This window comes from Aotus nancymaae, unplaced genomic scaffold, assembly GCF_030222135.1.
Source record: "Aotus nancymaae isolate 86718 unplaced genomic scaffold, 86718_ANA_hifiasm-v0.15.2.pri h1tg000095l, whole genome shotgun sequence".
NCBI lineage: Eukaryota > Metazoa > Chordata > Mammalia > Primates > Aotidae > Aotus > Aotus nancymaae.
Window position 1 is genome coordinate 2,403,190 of NW_026988510.1, and position 22,031 is coordinate 2,425,220.

Genomic DNA, 22,031 nt, shown 5'->3' on the forward strand with positions numbered 1-22,031 from the left:
TTTTTAATAGAGATGCAGTTTCACCATCTTGGCCAGGCTGGTCTTAAACTTCTGATCACGTGATCCACCCTCCTTGGCCTCCCAAAGTGCTGGGATTATAGGCGTGAGCCACCGTGCCTGGCCTATTTTTGTTTTGTGTTGTTTTCTTTCTTTTTTTTATTATTATTTTTTTGAGTCAAGGTCTTACTCTTTCACTCAGGCTGGAGTACAGTGACGCCATCTTGGCTCAGTGCAGTCTCAACCTGGGCTCAGGCAGTCCTCCCGCCTCAGCCCCACAAATAGCTGGTACTACAGGTGCACACCATTACGCCCAGCTAATTTTTATGTTTCTTCATAGAAGTGGGTTTTGCCACGTTGCCTAGACTAGTCTTGAACTCCTGGGCCTTTGCCCGTCTTGGCCTCCCAGAGTGCTGGGATTACAGGAGTGAGCTGCCATGGCCAGTCAGTTTTCTGTAATCTTTTTTTTTTTTTTTTTGGGACAGAGTTTCGCTCTTGTTACCCAGGCTGGAGTGCAATAGCACAATCTCGGCTCACCACAACCTCCGCCTCCTGGGTTCAGGCAATTCTCCTGCCTCAGCCTCCTGAGTAGCTGGGATTACAGGCACGCGCCACCATGCCCAGCTAATTTTTTGTATTAGTAGAGATGGGGTTTCAGCATGTTGACCAGGATGGTCTCGATCTCTTGACCTCGTGATCCACCCACCTCGGCCTCCCAAAGTGCTGGGATTACAGGCTTGAGCCGCCGCACCCGGCCCTCTGTAATCTTTTTCAGCAGTGTTTTTTATTTCTCAGTGTAAAGGACTTACATGTTATTATTGATGCTGTTGTCGGTGGAGTTCTTGAAATTATACTTTCCAATTATTTCCTGCTAATATATAAAAACACATTTTAGACTGGGCACGGTGGCTCACACCTGTAATCCCAGCACTTTGGGAGGCCAAGGTGGGCAGATCACCTGAGGTCGGGAGTTTGATACCAGCTTGAGCAACATGGAGAAACCCCGTCTCTACTAAAAATACAAAATTAGCCAGGCGTGGAGGCGCATGCCTGTAATCCCAGCTACTTGGGAGGATGAGGCAGGAAAATCGCTTGAAACCGGGAGGCAGAGGTGGCAGTGAGCTGAGATCGCGCCATTGCACTTGAGCCTAGGCAACAAGAGCAAAACTCCACCAAAAAAAAAAAGAAAAACAGAAAAACAAAAAACTTTTTTTTTTGTATATTTGCCTTGTTTTTTGTAATCTTGCTGAATTTTAGTTGTAGTTTTTCAGATTCATTAAAATTATGAAAGCAATCATGTCATACCCAAATGGGACAGTTTTACCTACTCCTTTCTTTTTTTTCTTTTTTTTTTTCTAAGACCGAGTCTTACTCTGTCGCCACACTGGAGTTCAGTGGTGTAATCTCGGCTCACTGCAACCTCTGCCTCCTGGGTTCAAGTGATTCTTCCGCCTCAGCCTCCCGAGTAGGTGGGACCGTCACAGGCGCATGCCACCATGCCTGGCTAATTTTTGTGTTTTTAGTAGAGATGGGGTTTCACCATGGCCAGGATAGTCTCCATCTCTTGACCTTGTGATCTGCCCGCCTCGGCCTCCCAAAGTGCTGGGATTACGGGCGTGAGCCACCGCGCCTCGACCCCCCACAGTGCTGGGATCACAGGCGTGAGCACTGCACCCGGCCCCCCACAGTGCTGGGATCACAGGTGTGAGCACCGCGCCCGGCCCCCCACAGTGCTGGGATCACAGGCGTGAGCACCGCGCCCGGCCCCCCACAGTGCTGGGATCACAGGCGTGAGCACCGCGCCTGGCCCCCCACAGTGCTGGGATCACGGGCGTGAGCCACTGCGCCTTGGCCCCCTACAGTGCTGGGATCACAGGCATGAGCACTGCGCCTGGCCCCCCACAGTGCTGGGATCACAGGCGTGAGCACCGCGCCTCGGCCCCCCACAGTGCTGGGATCACAGGCATGAGCAGCCCGCCCGGCCCTGCTTACTCCTTTGGTATCGCTCTGCCTTTCATTCCCTCGTTTGTCTTACTGCAGCAGCTGGGGCTCTGGTGCAGCATTGAATGCAGGTGTGCAGTGAGGTTTCCAGGGCTGTTCTGTCTCAGGAGTAAGGCGCCCAGACACCCACCACCAGGACCACTGGCTGTGGCTGATTTCCAGGTGTCCTTTACGTTTTGAGTTGTGTTCTTCTAGGAATTGCTGTTATAAATGAGTGAACGTTTTGATAAATCCATTATCTGCATTTATTGATCATACGGCTTTTCTATTTTTTTCCCAGTTATTTAAGCAACTATTTTAATTACATTTTACAAGTTTTATTAATGAATTTAAAATAGATTCTCATTTCCTTTGTGGCTTTTTTGAACTGTGGATTGCTCCAGAGTGTGTTGTTTAATTTTCGGGTCATCGAGATTTTCCCACGTCTTATTGGTTGTGACTTCTGCTCATTCCGTTGTGACTAGAGAATATATTCTTCATGAATTCAGAATGGCATCTCTGCCTGTTGGGAGCATGTTGAAATGCAGCGGCTTTCTGTGTGTTGAGCCTGGCGTCTGCAGTCTGACTGATGGTCAGTTATTCTGGTGATTGGTCTTCGAGGTGCTTTCAGGTTTTCTGTCTCTATGTGCCATTTGCAGACGTGTTTCTTCCCCTCCAGTCCTCACAGCATTCGGTTCTTCTTTCCTGCCTGCTGTGGCGTGTTCAGTGTCCTGAGAAGGTGTCTTCCCTGGACACTGGGAAGAAAGGCTGGCCTGATACTTCTGGGCTGTTGTGTGAGCAGAGCTCCCTAAAGGAAGACAGGTAATCACCCCAGAGTCAGCCTAGGTCTTTCTGAGTGGGTGTGTCCTCCTGCGTGTGATTGTGAGACCACGGCCAGCATCCCGTGCCTCAGTTTCCCCCCGGAGCGGCTCCCTGTGTGTTTCAAGTGGAGGTGTGCCTCTAGACCCCCTTCTTCTCTGTAGTTCTTCCCACCAGGGGATTTGCTTTCTTGCAGCTATAGGAAAATGTTCTTTGTTTTTTAGCTTCATCTGCAAAACATGGAAAACATTGAATGCTTATTTGGTGCACATCAAGTGTCCTTTTAGATGGTCAAGTTTAGGATTTCGCGATGTATTACTAGAGTGTTTCCTTCATAAAGTGTGCGACTTGGGGTCTCTGTAAGCTTTAAATTTCATTCTTACTGGCCAAGAGTGCAGCTGAGAGGCCCAAGTGAGTACCGACTGTCCTAGAGCAGGGCAGCGCTTCGGGCTGCTAGACCCAGGCAGACCCACGAAGGGGGAGGCACAGGGTGGACTGGGACCTAAGGATAGGAAGGAAGGAGATGGTTAGGGTTAGTTTCCAAACGAGGGGAAGTTCGTGAACAAAGGAGCAGGGTTGGAATCATGCAGAGTGCGTCTGGTAAAGTCGGTGAACCCGCTGTGGCTGGAATACAGAGGTCTATGAGGATGGCAAGAGCCCTGAATGTTGAGGGGCATTGAGCTCCTCCCTAGGGAACTGGTGTCAGGAAGGCAGTTCCTGAGAGGGAGCGGGTGCTCTGCTGGCACAGATAGTGCAGGGTTCAGGCGGGAGGCTGGCAGGGCAGGTCAGTTAAGGAACAGCAAGCCTGCTAATGGCCAGTCTCCAGTAAGCACTTCCTACATGAGACACGTGGAAAGGAGGTGGCTTGGGACTGGTGTTGTGTGTGACTGCATTATTGATGGGTAGCATGACGGAGGCAGGAGGACGCCTTCACACCAGGGAAGCTGGCAGAGGCTGCATTTTTCCTTTCACCTCATTTCTTTAGAGGTACCGAGGAAGTGTCAGTCTATTTATCTGTGTCAGACCTGTGTTTTCCTGTTGCCTAGTTAGATAATTATAATCATGTATTTGTGAGCCATCGCTTATTTATGTAAATAGTGTAGACCCCAAGCAGTGGGGCCCTTGTGCCTGGAGAGCTCCTGGGAGGAGCGTCTGTGGGTACTGAGCTGCTCCTGCAGTTTGAGTGGAGAACACTTCTCCTGGATGGTTTTATGACCACTTGGATTCCCAGACCTAGTAGTAAACAGAAGGTTTCTGCCATTGCTTTAAAATGTTTACAGTGGGCTGGGTGTGGTGGCTCACACCTGCAACCCCAGCATTTTGGGAGGCTGAGGTGGGTGGATCACTTGAGGTCTGGAGTTTGAGACCAGCCTGGCCAACATGGTGAAACCTTGTCTCCACTAGAAATAGAAAAATTCCCTGGGCATGGTGGTGTGTACTTGTAGTCCCAGCTACTTGGGAGGTTGAGGCATGAGAATTGCTTGAATTCGGGAGGTGGAGGTTACAGTGAGCCGGAATCGTGCCACCGCACTCCGCCCTGGGCAACAGACTGAGACTCTGTCTCAAAACAAAAGCAGAAGTTTACAGTGAAGGTAGTAACTGCAGGATCAAGGTTTTTGTTTCTGTTACTGGTTTTCAATCTCCTGGAGGAGGGGCCACTCCCTGGCATCTGGCTCCAGAAGAGGATGAGTTTCCTCTCTGAGTGCTAGAGCGTGTGCAGCAGCTGAGCCGGGAAGGCCCTCCTCAACTCAGAGTCACCCGGGGACACTGTCGCGGCCTTGGCTGGTGAATGCATGCTTGGCCACCAGTCACTAAACAACTTCCAGAACTTCCCACATCAGTGTCCTGGGCCCCAGCCTCTCCTGCCCCCATGCCAGTGAACACATGTGCAGCACATTTTAGTAGCTGGAACTGTGGTCGATTCTGCTGCCCTGGCAAGAAAGGAGTTCAGCCTCTCCTTTTTAAAATTTTTATTATTTTACCTTCAAACACCACATCCTCATGGATTTTCTTTTTTTTTTTTGAGGTGGAGTCCTGCTACAGGCATGCGCCACCACACCCAGCTAATTTTTATGTTTTTAGTAGAGATGGGGTTTCACCATGTTGGTCAAGCTGGTATTGAACTCTTGACCTTATGATCCGCTGACCTTTGCCTCCCAAGTGCTGGGATTATAGGTGTGAGCCACCGCGCCTGGCGGATTTCAGCCTTTTAGTGGCATTTGTTAAGAGAGTGAACTGAGTTGACCAGATTGATCCGATTTTTCTCTTGGTCATCTTTTGTTCTGAACAGAAAATCACCCTTATTTTCTGGAGTAGTGGCCCACATCGGTCAGGCTCGTCTAGATACTCTGACGTCCGGGAGGGCACTGAGAGTAGGCTGACTGGGCCAGAAGTCGGGCAGGATGCCTGGTGTAGTGCTTTATCACAGCAGATGCTTCGTGGAGTGCAGCAGGATGGTGAGCAGTCAGACCGGCTAAGCCCGTATCACCTTCATCAGAATCCCATCATCCTTAGCAGCTGCTGCCTCCAGCTGTGTGCACCCATCCTCAGTCCGGTGGTGGATGATCTCAATCCACTTAGTTCGGTGTCTCTTTGCTTTGAGCCTGTGGCATTTGGAGTTGAAGCGAAAAGCTTGTCTGTTTGGATTCATGGGGCATTTATTGGAATTAGTGAGGGATTTGAGTTGTGAATGGTACAGAGTGTAAAAAGAAGTGGGCAGCCGAAGCAGGTGGTGAGCTGCGCGGTGGCAGCAGTCTGCAGGAACTGACAGAAACTTCGGCACGTGGCCTGTGCTTGAGCTTGGGGCTGGGGGAAGCTCGTCCTTGCTCCAGCGCCATTACCCCCCACCCCACATGCTCTGTCCTCGTGGCAGGACCCAGCTGTGCTGTGCTGCTGCTGCTGTTCAGCCCAGGCCAGAGGCCAGAGAAGGCCCCACACACCATGGGCACACGCCTCTCCCCCACAGGCCCTGTCCATGCTCCCAGGGGGTCCTGCCACCCGCCACCCACCCTCATTCACATTTCACTGAGCAAGTAGAGGTGGCTGGGAGAGCACTTGATCCCTGCTAGCTGCCACACACTCTACTCTCCACTCTGCTGCCAGAGCTGGTGCCTCCCTGGAGCCTGGCCTTTCTCCCTCTGCCGTCTCTGGACCGTGCCACATGCAGCAGCCAGAGTGAGCTGCAAAGATGCAAGTCAGACCAGTCTCCTCCGCGCAGAGCTCCCATGGTTCTATCCACCTTCGCATCCGTGTGCTCCTGCTCACCGCCCTCCCTGCTGGAGACAGACTTGGCTGTTGGCTCCCAGCCTGGAGAAGAGTCTCACAGGGCCGGACTTTTTTCCACTTGCATGGCCAGTGCCGGGACGGTGCCGTGCTTGACAGCGTTTCATCACATGAAGTGGAGCCTTCTCTGACTCTGGTTCTGCGTGGCAAGGCTGCAGAGTTGTTTGACTTGCGAAGAGCCCAGGTTCATGAAATGGACAGTAGTGCTCAGAGCCTTGACCTTGGGGCTGGGCCTGGTTCTAGATTGAGGGACTCACAGATACCTGCCCGTCTTCCTCCTCCCATAACCGGATCCCGTCTCAGGCTCCCTCAGGAGATGCATCTGTGTAGCCTAGGGAGTACTTGAAACACCTCCCAGCCTCTGCATTGCCACGAAGAACTGGCATCTTTGGTGAGCATCCTAAGCAGGTTTTATGAATTCCGAGTCAGTCTGGGTCCAGGTGGTGCTTTTACTACGATGACTTGTATCCTAACAAAAGAGATACAACTTGTGGGACAACAGAGACCCGGCCGACATCCACATGTGCAAGGACGCAGTCCTTAGAGTGTGTCTACTGGTGTTGTGGGAGCTTCCAGAGAGGGGGAGTTCTCCCTTCTTCAGAGAATCGGAAAGGTTTCTAAGGAGAAGGTGGCACATGAGGCCAGCCTGAAGGGGAGATGCAGGTGTGACTGTAGAAATGGCATTTGGATGGGGAGGGTGGAGGGGTGCAACGGTGGAAGGCTTATCACCTAGTGCTGAGGGCGGGGCCCTCCTTCCTGCCTGAGTTTTGGTCTCAGCCGTTGTCATCTGCCTCGTGGTCAGGAGACAAGGTCCGAGCACAGCCAGGAGAGGGCTGCTCTCTGCGTGCGTTGCTGTTTCCATGCGGCCGTGGAGAATGTGGCAGATGCCAGAAGTTCCTTTCATTCGCCACTTAGGAGTTGAGCTCCTGGAAGACCGGAATCGGACAGCCCTGCGTCATCGGAAGTGTGAGGATCGTGTGACTTGGGAAACTGAGTCGTCATAAGTGTGGGGATTGTGTCACTGGAGATCCTGGTTGACCTTGGAGCTGGAGCTCCATGCCCACTGGGCTCCTGAGCTCCGTGACCGGCTCTCCTGGGTCACTGGCTGCAGGATGGGTCAGCTTGTCTCATGCTGGGGAATTGGGCACAGTAGTGGCTCTTACTCACGTCCCAATACACACAGACACGTGACCACACCTGACTGTTTGTGGGTATATGTTTTAATGGTGAAGGTGAGAATGATGAGTTTTGGAAAGCGTCGGGAAGAAGTCTTGGCTGGAAGGTGTTGAGTGGCCGTTGGCCATTGTGAAGGTGGATGGGAAGGTGTGCGGGGGCCAGCTTAGGTACAGAAGGCAGGCAGAGCCTTGTCCAGGTGCCAACAGTCACGCAGAGGGGTTCGACCAGGCTCCACTGAGTGGAGAGGCAGGTGTGGTGGGGACTGCTGGCTGGCTCTGCAGAAACCATCCTGACAGCGGTGTCCCCAAAGAGCCGGCGGCTGTGGCAGCAGATAGGCATGGGCTTCTCGCACAGCTTCACGGAGGCAGTTTTCAAAAGGAAGCTGACCGGAAGTGATGCTGGACATAACCGGCGGGCTGTTACTTTAGCAGTAGCCCTGCCAAGATGGTGTGCGCGAGCCTGTGCTGCCACGTGATGAGTTGTTGGTGGGGGTCCTCTTGTCATGGGTCCCTCTCTCACACAGCCCCGCGAAACGTGAGCCGCCTGCTGTGCACTGAGGTGGTGCGGTGTCTCCACAGGGGCTCATCACCTGTGCTTGTGTGAGGCAAGGAAGGCTCGGTGCGTGTGGTCGTTGCCTGCGCCAGCCGTGCTCTTGATGGGCCGCTGGACCAGCGTTTGGTGACGGTGTTTTAGGAGCCGTCCCCAGGTGCCTGGATGGACAGGCCCAGTGGTGAGGAGTTGGGGCTATGTGGGAAGGAGTGGCCCCTGTGGTTTGTGTTCACACACGTCCGGTTGGAACTGACACTCTCTCCCTGCCTGATTTTGTTCTCTGGAAACACTGGGGCTGCCTTCAGCACTGTCCTCTCCCAGGACCACTCCCAGGCGCCTCCTCCCCTACATGTTCCGCAGTCGTAGGCGGCCTTTATCCACCACTGCACCGTTGGACCCCTCTGTGACCAGGCCTGAGCGAACGACGGGGTCCTTGGGGTAGCCCTGCAAGTGGCTTCTGCTCTCCTGATGGTTGAAATAGGGTCAGTGTCTGAGCTTGCAGCTGGGTGAGCTGAAGCGGCTGCATTGAGGACTTGCTGCAGGCTAAGCTAGGTGGCCTGTGCTACCTTCTGCAGGAGTGGGGGTGGCCCATCAGGAGATGTGACTGCAGGCTAAGCTAGGTGGCCTGTGCTACCTTCTGCAGGAGTGGGGGTGGCCCATCAGGGGATGTGACTGCAGGCTAAGCTAGGTGGCCTGTTCAACATTCTGCAGGAGTGGGGGTGGCCCGTCAGGGGATGTGACTGCAGGCTAAGCTAGGTGGCCTGTGCTACATTCTGCAGGAGTGGGGGTGGCCCGTCAGGGGTTGTGGCTGCAGGCTAAGCTAGGTGGCCTGTACTGTATTCAGCGGGAGGTGGGTGGCCCGTCAGGGGTCATGGCTGCAGGCTCAGCTGGGTGGCCTGTACTATATTCAGCGGGAGGTGGGTGGCCTGTCAGGGGACGTGGCTGCAGGCTCAGCTGGGTGGCCTGTGCTACATTCTGCAAAAGGTGGGGGCCCGTCAGGATGTGGCTTGTGTGACCGGTGCCCTTCCAAACTTTCAGGCTCAGCTGTCCTGCGCTCTGGTGTCTCAGCTGGATGCTAAGTAATTCCAGAGACATCCCTGTTGCGTTCATACTCAGTGTTGACGCTTGACACCTCTCGCAGATGTCTTTGAAGTCCAGCAATAGTGTATTAGAGTGAAGTCTGATTAGAAAAGAAGCTTCTCTGTAGCACCTCTGCCTGTGTTACTGTTAGGGCGGCATTAACACCAGCCCTTCCCGAGCTGCATGTGAAGGGCTCGTCCCTAAAACAGCAGTGACCCCAAGGTCCCTTTTATTCCCTAGACAGAGATTTGACATGTCCAAAAATTTATTAAGATTCTGTTGACTTCTTTAATATAGTCTAATCGGTTTTTCTGGAAAGACTGTATGAATGTAAAGCTGGCTTGATGAACATTAATAGACAGAGCTTGAGCACAGGTGATCCAGACAAACAGGGCAACAAGGCTGCTGTGTGTTATTTTCTTTGAAGATAGTTAAGTTGGATTTTGGGAAGAGCCACAACACTCCCAAGAGAAGAAACTGCTGTAGAAGAAGGAGTTAGAGGTTGTTGGGGAGATCGACCCATGGGCCCTGTTAGAGGGTGTGGCCGACCAGCCGTGTGCTGGGAAGGAGCTCATGGAAGGAACCTGTGGACGCGTGTGAGCAGAGTAGGCCTTGTAACATGCTCCAGTTCTCTGGCTTGCATGGTCTGGAGGGAAAGTACTGAAATACGGTAGCATAAAAGATTCCCCCAAAGGCCGGGCGCGGTGGCTCACGCCTGTAATCTCAGCACTTTGGGAGGCCAAGGTGGGCGGATCATGATGTCAAGAGATCGAGACCATCCTGGCCAACATGGTGAAACCCTGTCTCTACTAAAAATACAAAAAATTAGCCGGGCGTGGTGGCACATGCCTGTGGTCCCACATACTTGGGAGGCTGAGGCGGAAGAATCACTTGAACCCAGGAGGCAGAGGTTGCAGTGAGCCGAGATTGCACCACTGCACTCCAGCCTGGCAACAGAGCAAGACTCTGTCTCAAAAAAAAAAAAAAAAAAAAAAATTCCCCCATAGCCTGTTAGTTCTAAGAAGAAAATGTTGCTGTCAGCAAAACAAGACAGATAACGTAGACAGGTGCAGGGGACTCCAAGGAGACAGAGACCTGCTGAAGCTGAGCAACGATTTCAGTGTCCAATGACACACAGAGATGTCACTGAATTCCTGCCTTGTCCCCTCAGCTGATGAAGTCTCTGGGTTTCAGTTCAGTTCCCAGTAACGCTAGGCCTTCAGGTTTGGAAAAACAGGCACAGAAATGACAGCCATTTTCTATCAACCTGCTACAAAAAGAGACTAGTCTCAGTCGCTGTCTGCAATGTTTAGACTTGAATTGCACAGATGTTTCCAGAAGGAGAATAAAAGAGACCCACACCCAGTTTTCACTTCCTGAGATTCGGGTCGCTCTCCCTATGGCTAATATGGAGCCGTCTTAGTTTTAGGACACTCAGGCCCAAGTGGAAATCCAGAGTCTCTGTGGACAGTGGATCATTTTCATGTTTCAAAAGGAAAATGTTTTTCCTCCATTATAGTAAATACAGTACATGGTAGCTATAAGACAAGGAGCTGTAAACAAATATTTCCTTGCTCTACCAGATGAGAGGGCCGAGAAGCACGACTCCCCAGCGGCGGCGTACACATCCAGTGTCCACATCTTGGTCTCTTTCTTTAGTTTTTAAAGTTTTTGAGACAAGGTCTCGCTCTGTCATCCAGGCTGGAGTACAGTGGCACAATCCTAGCTCACCGTAGCCTCTGCCTTTCAGGTTCAAGTGGTCCCCTGACCTCGGACTTGGGAGTAGCTGGGACTGCAGTTGCATGCCGCCATGCCTGGCTGATTTTCATAGTTTTTGGTAGAGATGGGTTTTTGCCATTGCCCAGGCTGGTCTTGAACTCCTGAACTCAAGTAGTCTGCCCACCTTGGCCTCTCACAGTGCCGGTATTACAATGAATGTTGGTTTTCACTGGTATTCTCCGTCAAAGGGAACCAGGACTTCCTGGAGAAATGGCTAATTTTAGGGCTGAGCAGAGGGTATACAGGAAGAGTTGAGCATCTTATGGTGCCAGAGCCTAAGGAAGTGCTTAAAGAAACCCACAAAGAAGATGCAAGTCACAGGGACCCAGGAAAGCCATAAAGGCTCTGAGTGGCAGCTCTGTGTTATTGAACAACCCGAGCAACAAAGATGGGTGATGACAGAGCGTAGCCGATCTCTCCTCTATGTCAGTATCCATGAGACAAGGAGCGTACCCAAAGTCTGCATCAACATCCACGAGACCGTAGCGTGTACCCAAAGTCTCTGTCAATACTACGAGACATAGAGTGTACCAGAAGTCTGTGTCAATATGTGTGAGACATAGAGTGTACCTGAAGTCTACGCCAGTATCCATGCTACATGGAGCGTACCAAAGTCTACGTCAGTATCCACAAGACCACAGTGGGTACCCAAAATCTGTGCCAATATCCATGAGACATGGAGCATATCCAGTCTACATCAATATCCACAAGACCATAGTGTGTACCCAAAGTCTGTGTCAGTGTCTAGGAGACATAGAATGAACCGGAAGTCTATGTCAATATCTGTGAGACGTAGAGCATACCAAAGTCTACATCAGTATCCACAAGACCACAGTATGTACCCAAAGTCTGTGTCAATATCTGTGAGACATAGAAGGAACCAGAAGTCTACATCAATATCCACGAGGCCAGGTGTCCTCGAAGTCTGCATCAATATTCATGATACATAGAGCGTACCGAAGTCTATGTCAGTATTCACAAGACAGAGCGTACCAGAAGTCTGCATCAGTACCCAGGGGACCACAGAGTATGGCTGAAGTCTACGTCAATATCTATGAAACGTGGAGCATATCCGAGGTCTGTCAACACCCTTGCGACTGCAGAAGCATTACCAAAGTCTGTGTCAGTATCTGTGAGTCCATAGAGCATAGCTCAAGAGAAACTGTCAGACATGACCTCAGCCAGACGGTCAAGGTCAGTGTCCACTGCGATGAGTCCTGTTGATGGTGTGGACCCTTGATGGGACTTGATGAGATAGGCACTTCACCCCTGGGGTTGTCCTGATGATTCATAACCCCAGTCTAATCATGAGAAAGAGGGCAGACAGTCCCAATAGAGGGGCACTGTATAACACCTGAGCTGTCCACACAGCTATCATGGTCCTCAGAAAAAAGGAGAGCTGGAGAAGCTCCTGGCCCAGAGGAACCTGAGGAGGCGAGAGGACGAAACGGCCTGTGGGACCCTGGGTGGGACGGATGGTGGGGCAGGAGGATCTGAGGAGCACTATGGGCTCTGAATGAAGCGTGGGCTGCAGTCACGGGAACGGGTCAGTGCCGATTCCTGAGCCATCACGAGGGCACCAAGGAGAGGAAGGTGTTAGTGCCAGGGGGACACTGGTGTAGACCTGTGGGAGCTCTTGGTACTATCGTCTCAATTTTCTGTAAACATGAAACTTCTAAAATAGTGTATTAAAAATAGAGAATTAAGCTTTCTGCATGAGAGGAAAAGATGCTAGAACCAGAGGAGAATGGCATGATTGACGTACCAGATTATGAGCATGTAGAAGATGAAATTTTTCCTCCTTTCCCACCTCCAGCCTCTCCAGAGAGACAGGATGGTGAAGGAGCTGAGCCTGATGAAGAGTCAGGAAGTGGAGCACCTGTGCGTGCACCTCCAGAGAGAACAGCTGAAAGAAATACACCCAAGCTGGATGCTGAGAGATTAACTTAAGAGAGGACTTCCAGCCTTAAGGCATGTGTTTGATAAGGCAAAATTCAACGGTAAAGGTCATGAGGCTGAAGATTTGAAGATGCTCATCAGACACACGGAGCACTGGGCACAGAGACTGTTCCCTAAACTGCAGCTTGAGGATTTTATTGACAGAGTTGAATACCTGGGAAGTAAAAAGGAAGTTTAGACCTGTTTAAAACGAGTTCGACTTGATCTTCCTATTTTACATGAAGATTTGTTAGCAGTAATGATGAAGTTGTGGAAAGTAATGAACGTAACGTAGCTGCTACTGAATGAGATCCCTTTCTGACAAGCTTATCTGAAACTGAGGTGTTCGCTTCTGAGTCAAGTAAAAGCCTAACAGAAGAGCAACAACAAAGAATCGAGATAAACAGCTGGCCTTGGAAAGAAGGCAGGCAGAGCTGCTGAGTGCTGGTCAGTCCCTAGGAAATGGCATGTTATGAACACACCCAGGGCACAGACCGCTGAAGAGCTTAATACTGACGAGGATCTAAAGGAGGAGTCAGATGGATTAAACGAGGACATTCTAGACAATTCATGTCATGATGCTATTGCTAATACTTTAAATGAAAGGGAGGAATTAAAATTAGAGGAAACACTGCTGGACCAATCTTAAAAATGCGCCATAGTAACTTGACGCTTCATCCAGAAATGTTACTGAAGCTGGATGAGTTTCCAGTAAGAGAAAATGTATCTGTTAACTCACCATCCTGCAAACTTGGTGTTACTATGCATTTTTCTTTGAGTGAAAATCCTTAGGTAGTAAAACTTTTACAGATTATTGTTTAAAAAAAAATAGAGAATTAAAGTGCAGACAGATACAAAGATGAGAGGGAAACGGACTGGGTCCTTCCACCCAGGGCAGGTGTTTTGCTGGGTGTCTCCCTCACCACCTTAGGTCCCAGGTAAGGGTTGTGGCGCCAGGACATAGGGCATGGGTGCTGGGGAATGGTGTGCCTGGTCGGGCTGGGGTGCAGGCTTACTTGAGGCAGAAGACTAAGGGTTAGGGGACATGGATTTTGTTGTTCTCGAAGCTTAGAGAAGTCTTTAAGTGGGCAGTGGCTGCCTTCTGCACACGGTAGTAACTTGATTCCTGCTCCGAAGCCTGAATCATGTTATTTGAAAGGTGGTGGGAACTGAGACTCTGCCGGAACCAGGAATGAAGAGTGACTCTGTAACGTATTAGAGGCCCCAGGGCTGCCGTGGAAGCTGTGCGCGCACTGACGAGAACGCTAGTGTACTGTGTGATCGCGGCCATTGGAAAGGTGGCCCCTTCAGATGGACCCAGTCTTAGGGAATGAAGCCTGTCTGTCAGGTGGCAGCAGCACTGAGCACACTGCAGACACTCTGCGGAGCTTTAGGGTGGTCTGCAGGAAAGGCCTCCAGTCCCTTCCGTCCGAAATGCGCCCACAGCGTGGGGGGCCGTAAGCAGTCACTGTAGATGCCTCCGGTTCTCACATAGCTCCTTTCCTTTGCAGAGAGTCAAGAAGGATGTGGACAAAGGCACGCGGCACTCAGACATGTTCCTGCTGAAGCCAGAGGACGGAAGAGAAGGTAGGGCGGGGTCTGGCTGGTGCGCCTGTGGTGGGAGGCGGAGCCCAAGCCTCAACATAGTGACACACCCATGGATGTGGGATGGCGCTGAGCCCCTGCACCCCGCCTGGAGCGGAGGGCCCGCCAAGATGGTCCCTTTGTGAGTGGGGCGGGCGGGACAGGCTCCATAGTCCTGGTGTCTGCAGACACAGGAACACCTGCTGGGAGGTCACCTCTGGGAGCATTGATGACCGGCTGACTCAGCTGCATGGGCGCCGATACCGTGTGGACAGCCCTCTGTGGAACGGTGAGCGTGATGTTCCTCAGCACCTCCTGACGGGCCCTGCAAGGGTCTCAAGCTCTCCAGGACAGCCATCCTGGGCCTTGAGTACGAGCCACAGGAGTCACGGGCTGCCTGGCACTGTGGTGACGTGCTCGCCCTTGGTTGGTTGTGGGCAGCAGCCGAGTAGGCTCGGTGTGGGGCTGCCCAGCCAGGGGCCAGCATTGCTCATCCACAGACCTTCGGAAATGGTCACGGAGACTGCTGTTGGCCATCACACTGACAGCCTTCGAGGACAGCTGTGTCCTCTGTGCAGTGGGAGTTACTGAATTCAGGTTGCTGTCGAATGCCTAGATTTCTAAGAGCTTTTAGCTAAACTTGGGTCTAAGAATCAAAATTTTCGTACAGGGAAACGATAATCGTTCTCTGGGACTTTTTAAAAGGATGACATGGGGTGACTCAGGGGACAGCCCTTTGCATGGCTCTGGCACCAGCAGGGCCCAGGACGTGTCAGCTACTCACCATCCTTCCGTGTGTGACACGCTCTGTATTCCTTGGTGTGGGTTCATGCATTGAGATGAACTGGTGACCACATTTCCTGCCACTGGCTGCTTCCGTGTGTTCTCACAGACCTCTGAAGGCGGGGGAGAAGCCGCACGTGTGTGGAGCAAGAGGGGGATGGGAGTGGGCTGCTACTTTTCAATCATTAATTTCTTGACTTTGACAAAAATAATTGTGTTTGTTACTGGCTGGGTGCAGCGGCTCATACCTATAATCTTTGGGAGCCTGAAGTAGGAGGATTGCGTGAGGCCAGGAGTTTGAGACCAGCCTGAGCAACATAGTGAGACACCATCTCTTTAAAAAAAAAAAAAAAAAAATTTAGCCAGGTGTGCTGGCATGTGCCTGTAGTTCCAGGTACTCAGGAGTCTGAGGTGGGAGGATAGCTTGAGCCTGGGAGATGGAGGCTGCGGTGAGCTGAGATCGTGCTACTGCACTCCAGCCTGTATGAGAGAGTGAGACCTTGTCTCAAAAATGAACAAATAAATAAAGGGAGAAATGGCATTCGTTCCTGCTCCAGAGCAAGGGAGTGAGGCCAGGAGGCATGGGTTGTGAGTGTTTGCCATGGAGCTTAGCGTCCCCCAATGCTGGGGGACAGCTCTCTCACAGGAGTCTGTGGGTTGGGACCATAGGGCTGGGCTAGACCCAGGAGACCTAGTGCCTAGGACAGGTCTGCCTTTGTGACCCACGGCAAGTTCTCCACCCTCCCTTGGAGAGGGGACCGTTGTGCAAAGTGTCTGTACCCTCTTCTTGCACTAAAATTCCTCAGGCTGAGGCCTCAGAAGTCCCCGAAGGGTGAGTCTGAGTCCACACCCACTTGCCTCTCCCATGGCCCTGCTTTACTGCACCCCTGGCTGGTGAGGACTCGTTCTTTCAGTCACTTTCCCAGCTCACGCCACAGTGAACTTGAACCTGGATGCTGGACTTTGTTCCAGTTAGGGCAGCCGGAGCCAGTGTGCCCTGCTCATCAGCCCCCAGGAGGAAAGCGTTGTGGAGGGAGCTGTGCACATTGCATGTGTGGGTTTCTGTAACTGGAGAGGGTCCTGGCCTGACGGTGTGGCGAGTTCTGGTGGTCTGCCCTGTTCTTAACACAGGCGGTGCAGGCGGGAATGAGGTGGGTGGCCCCGGAGCCGTACCCGCAGTGGGCATGGATGGGTGATGGCTCACATCACACGGAATGCGGCCCTTTGCTGTTTCTGTTTTTTTTTTTTTAAATGTTCATTAGAGGAAAGAAAAAATCTCCGTTCTTTCTCTTAGAAGTGGTGGGAAGACATTTCCTGCACCTCACATTGGGCTACGTTTGAGAGTTGGCATGTCGCATAGGCGCGTGCCGAGAAAGCGTGAAGCAGAGCCCTCCTGAAGTAGAGCAGGCCAACTGCGGGCCTAAGCGGGTTCCCTAACCCAACCCTGGATAGAGGGTCCTCGTGCAGCGCGGCCTCCCCGGGAAGCCCCTCTGCCACGCCGGTCTAGTTCGTGTGCCGCTTCCGCCTCATCCCTGCCTTTCCTCTGCGGCTCGAAGCGGCTCCATAGGTAGAGGTGCCGGGGGTGTGGAAAGCTGTTGACTGCCAGCTCTCTTAAGGAGAAGGATGGAACTCGATGGGGTGTCGAATGGTGTCTTGCTGCAGAGGGAGCAGAGTTTTTGCTGGAAGTCTGACAGTTTTCATTTACCCCGTTTCCAGGGGCACCTGGGGTCCTGGTCGTGTCCTGGCCTGGCTCTGTTCTTCTGTTTTTATTCCATTTGCTTGTTTTCTTTTGACAGACAAGTGGGTGTGGACTCGGATTAACCCTTCGGGGATCAAGCCCACTCCACGATCTGGCTTTTCTGTGGCCACGGCCCCCAATCACCAGACCCTGTTCTTCGGGGGTGTCTGTGATGAGGAAGAGGAGGAGAACCTGGAGGGAGAGTTCTTCAACGATCTGTACTTCTACGATGCCAGCAGGAACCGGTGGTTTGCGGGACAGCTGAAGGTAGAGCAGCCTCTGAGTAGCATGTGCCGTGGTGCACAGCCCTAACTCGGGTCCCTGGCCTCCTTGTCTCCCTCCTGTACCTTTGGGTGTCGGGGCCCCAAAGCGCATGACCTCCCAGGAGGGGTGGGAGTTCCTGTCTCTGCCTGTGTCCTGGGCAACTGGGCTTGGGAGCCCTTGGTCACGGTCCCTTCAGCCCATCCTGGATGCTGGTGGCGCTTCTGTTTCGGGAGTTACTTGCCCTGGGCCGAGGTGCCTGGGACCCCCCCGGCCCTCTGTGTGAGGAGAGTTTGCAGGAGGTTCTGGTGCAGACCAGCTTGTGTTGTTACTGCGCTGGAGCGTCCCTGCTTTCCTGGCACCATCTTCACTGTCTACCTGAGCCAAGCACAGGCAGACAGTGGGTGACAGCCCCGGAAGTGGGCCCCCCAGTTGGCCTCAGGGTCTCTGAGTGGACCAGGTCAGCCGGACCCAGAAAGGGCTGTGGCCGAGGAGGGCTGGTCCCTGTTGGTGGCAAACTCCTGGAGCTGCTCTTGACGTGTGGTGGCACCTGGGCTGGAAATTGGGGAAACACGAGGGTTTGTTTCTGGACCCAAAGTCCGCTTCGGTTTCCCAGTTTTCGGAGGAGTTCCTCCAGAGTCTGCACAGGTTTCTGTGTGGCTTTTCAGAGAGGGTGTTGGCCCCAGCAGAAGAATTAGTGTCACGGTTCTCAGACTGTGATCTCAGGGCCCTTGACATTCCCCAGGATTACTGAGGACCTCAGAGAGCTTTCCCTTTTGAAACTCACTGTTGCACAGTCCAGACACAAAGTGGATCTTAGAAGTCCAGAATGTGAAGCTGACTTTGAGTTGATCTAGAGGTAGCGATCCTTGGAAAATTTGGAGGTGACCTGGCAAATATCGTCTCATGAGTTGGCAGCATTTTGTGATGGAAGGGTGCAGACTGACCCCTGCAACACAGCCAGGAAAGTGGGACAGAGAGGGACGGACAGGTGTCCTGCAGGAGACAGCCTGGCCCGAGAGCTCTGCTTTAGACACATTTGGTGAGGAAGGGCCCCTCTCCGGCTCGCTGTCTGTAGTTCACTTACAGCTTGTTTGCTGGGGTTGTGGGCTCCACCATCCGTCTTGCTTGGGAAAGGGGAGGAAGCCTCAGCCTGGCTTCCCTAGCCCTTCTGGGAGCCAGCACTGTGGGTGGATTGAGTTTTCCCAAGATGAGCGTCGGAGCCTGAGGGCCGGTGCACTGAGTCTGGGGTCTGGTAAGCATGTCCACCTCTCAGTGGAGGTGTGGGGCCACCCCTCAGTGAGGACACGCGAAGGGGTGTTTCCTCCTCCAGCCCCATAGTGGATGCTGAGGCCAGTGGGAGATAGGAGCATGCCCCTGCGGCCCTAAGTACCTGCATCTAGAGCAGTCAGGGGCAGTGTCCTCCTGGGTCACCTACTCTCCATGCTTGTGGGCGGTTACTGCAAACCCTTGCTTGGCCTCGTGGGTGTAGCAAGACCAACCCCTGCCTCGCTGAAGCTGCTGCCTCTCTGCTCCCTCGGTCTGTTAATAGGGACCCAAGTCCGAGAAGAAAAAATGCAGGCGTGGCAGAAAAGAGGAGCCCGAAGGTGGCAGCAAGCAGGCGTGTGGGACAGCCAGCGCCCAAGGGCTCGTGGAGGTAGTCAAGGAGGTGGTGGCTGAGGATGGGACCGTGGTCACCATTAAGCAGGTGCTGGCCGCCCCAGGCTCAGTGGGGCAGCCCCAGTCTGAGGATGAAGACAGCTCCGAGGAGGCCGGCAGCCCCGTGCCCGGGCCGTGTCCACGCTCCAATGCCATGCTGGCCGTGAAGCACGGGGTGCTCTATGTCTATGGGGGCATGTTTGAGGCCGGCGACCGCCAGGTCACCCTCAGCGACCTGCACTGCCTGGACCTGCACAGGATGGAGGCATGGAAGGCCTTGGTGGAGATGGACCCAGGTAAGCCAGGGGGCTTAGTGCCTCTGTGCATGGGAGCCAGAGCCCACAGTCGTGCAAGCTGCCCAGAGGCGACGGTCAGAGCGACGTGAGAACAGGACCCTGTGGTGGAAAGGGGGGCCCACCCTGGGCACATCCCTCCTTCGTCCCAGGTGCTGACGGGGGCCGTGGTTCTGGTCTGCTGCTCTGTCGTCCACAGCGTGCTCGTCTGTGGGTGGCCGTCTGCGCTGGCCTAGGCCCTGGGTCTGCACCTCTGGCCTTGTTGCCTGACCCAGGGTCCCTCTGCTGCTGAGTCTCACATCCTCCTTTTGTTCCCCAACGGCTGCTGGGCTCAAGCCACCACGTAGTTTTTAAAGATCTGAGACTAAAACTAAAGCAGAATCCACAAATCTGGGGAATGGTGCGAACCATTGGTGCAGGATGCTCGCTGTTTTCCAAGAGCGCTGTGAGCCAGGGGGAGGGTGGCAGGAGGCCTTCCTGGCCAGCTGCTCCCTTCTGGGGGTGGTTTTGCGTGCTTGCCGTCTTGCCTCTCTGCCCTAAGGCCCAGGGGGACACATTCTGTTTTCTTTGTGGATCTAAAGGTAGTTGGGGAAGAGGAGTTTGATTTCACATTATAGTTCTTTTTCTTTTTTTTTTTTGAGAGGGAGTCTCATTCTTACTACCCAGCTGTAGTGCAGTGGCGTGATCTTGGCTCACTCCAGCCTCTGCCTCCTGGGTTCAAGCAATTCTGCCTCAGCCTCTTGTGTGACTGGGATTACAGGTGCATGCCACCATACTTGGCTAATTTTTTTCTTTCTTTCTTTTTTTTTTTTTTTTAGTAGAAATGGGATTTCACCATTGTTGGTCAGGCTGGTCTTGAACTGCTGACCTCATGATCTGTCCACCTCAGCCTCCCAAAGTGCTGGGATTGCAGGCATGAGCCACTGCACCCAGCCGACTTCCTAAGAACATGGAATATCTTCTCAGGAAGTGGCCACCACCGTCCCCAGCTCCCCTGGCCTGCCCAGGCTGTGCTGACATCTGTGTGTTCATTCTGCTTTTGAAGAAACTCAGGAGTGGCTGGAGGAGACTGACTCGGAAGAGGACAGTGAGGACGAGGTCGAGGGCGCCGAGGGTGGACGTGGGGATGAGGACAGTGCAGAGGAGAGCAGCGCGGAGGACTGAGGTGAGCGGCGTGGGCTCACGGGTGGCGGCTGCCGGGTGTTGGTGAAAGGCTTTTCATGTTTATCGGATTTCTAGTAGAATTCAGCTTTGTTCTGTAGATGTTGTGAGGCAAGTTCAAATTCTTAAACACTGTGGTGCCCGGAGTGATCTGGGCAGCTTGCTAATGAGTGCAGCTCCTGTGGTCTGTTTTCTCTAAACTCCTACACAGGCCTCCCCTGTGGTTGAATGAGTGTCTCTCTTTCCTCCTTGCGCATCTGAAGAGCCCCTGCCGGGGGCGCCTGGAGAGTGCTGCGCCAACGTCTGCTCAGAACCCAGCCGTGTTGGGTGACGCTCTCGGCAGCCTGTGCCCTGATGAACAGGAGGAGAAGGTGCTGAAGAGGGTCAGGCCAGGGTGTAAACGTGCTCCCATGAGTTAGTCTCTGATGCTGTGCTGGGCCGTAAGTTAAACCGAGTGCGGTGCAGGGGGATTCCATCAGCAGCCTGTGTGTTGTGTAAAATAAAGTGAACTTGAAACGAGACCACCGAGAAGGTTGTCTTCTGTGTGGCCTGGGCACACCGCAGTCCTCCTGGGGTCAGGGCTGGGCCTAGGGCAAGGCCGCCCTGCCCTGGAGGGTGGAACCATGGACACGAGGGGCCCTCGGGAAGCAGGTTTCTGCGCTGGAAACCCTGAAATACGCTGTGCTTTGTGGGCCTTTCCCCCTGCGAAACCAGAAGAGGTCCTGCTGCCTGTGCATCCTCACGCCCGGGATCTTCCTTTGAAGCCCAGAAATTTAGACACAGCTGTGGCCAGGGCACAGCTTCCCGGTTCTCGTTTGTGCGAAGCACTGCCGGCTTGCTCCTTGCAGGTCTCGTGGCGAGAGGCTCCTCACGTGCAGCGCGGCCTCTCCTGGGAGCTCCCCTGCCACTGCACGGTCTTTGGGGGAGCAGTGTGGGGCCATCCCTGTCCCTGTCCCCATTGGGCTTAGGGTTGGCATTTGTAAAATGACAGGAAGGGAGTCCGGAGGGCAAGGGCTCCCACAGTCCCCACATGGCTGCCACTGGGTGTCCCCATCCAGCTCCTCTTGGCTCCAGAGCTGTGGCCCCCTTTCCCCCAAAGGCTATGGTGCGCTGACCCCTGACCGAGGCGTGCTCCCGTCCGAGACCAAAGGCCAATTCTGATTTGCATAATTGAGATCAAAAGGTGAGTATTGAAACCACACCTGGTGCAGTGTTTTGTGTATCTTAAAATATTTTGAACAGTTTTCTATGATGGGGTTGACATAACCACTGTCGTCCCGTTTCTTAGGTGGGATTGAAAACAAGGGTGGTGAGGAGACTCCCCTCCTGGTGGAGCCAGCATTGAGCAGGTGGAAGTGCCGCTGGGAGAGGGCTAGAAGCTGACTGGACGGAGGGCACCTGCGAGCACCTCCGTGCTCCCTCGGCCGCTCTGTCCTCACTGAGGCTCCAGGCGGGCCCAGCAACACCCAGGTCACCTTGGGGCAGCGGCTTCAGAATTGTCGATTCTGAGGATTATATCAGGCACTTGGCTGGCTCTTCTGCAACGGGCACGTACTGAGCTCCCTGGTCAGCCAGGTGTTCCAGAAGCACGGGTAGGTGGCACTCGAACTGGCCCCGAGGGCCCCGCCCACTGCCATGCGTGTGACCTCGCTTGAGACTTCCATTCTCACTTGATGGGAAAGCTGATGAGAAAGGGGAAGGTTCTGGGCACTGCCTGCTTCCTGGTTGGGACACCTGTCCGCTGCGTCCAGACCTAGGTGGCAGTGCGGCCGGGGTGAGGCTGCAGGCGCTGGTCCTCCCCATCTGCCCTGAGGGCTGCAGCTTGGGTTTGTGTTATCAGGCTTTGGCAGCCAGTTGGGCATGCTGTCTTGAGTGCTGGGCATCAGGGTGCTTCACACTGTCTGCTGAGCGGCTTGGGAGGTGCTTGGGCGGGGCTGAGAAGCCAGAGCGCA

At 53.4% G+C, this 22,031-nt stretch overlaps 1 protein-coding gene and 1 pseudogene across 6 annotated transcripts in view; both read left to right on the top strand.

The window, feature by feature from the left end:
• The window catches only part of KLHDC4 (kelch domain containing 4), a 60,783-nt gene extending 40,183 nt beyond the window's left edge, over positions 1–20,600 (top strand). For 5 of the 6 annotated variants that reach the window (XM_064369962.1, XM_064369964.1, XM_064369965.1 and 2 more), the window contains 5 exons: positions 14,112–14,187; positions 16,764–16,972; positions 18,519–18,921; positions 19,964–20,083; positions 20,343–20,600. In XM_064369962.1, the coding sequence (XP_064226032.1) occupies positions 14,112–14,187; positions 16,764–16,972; positions 18,519–18,921; positions 19,964–20,082 (807 nt within the window). In that variant the 3' untranslated portion in view covers position 20,083; positions 20,343–20,600. Of the gene's footprint in view, positions 1–14,111; positions 14,188–16,763; positions 16,973–18,518; positions 18,922–19,963; positions 20,084–20,290 lie in introns of all 6 variants that reach the window. The other variant, XM_064369963.1, reaches the window with a different exon arrangement.
• LOC105726569 (TIMELESS-interacting protein-like) lies at positions 12,373–14,062 on the top strand (annotated as a pseudogene).
• Positions 20,601–22,031: the final 1,431 nt, after the last annotated feature.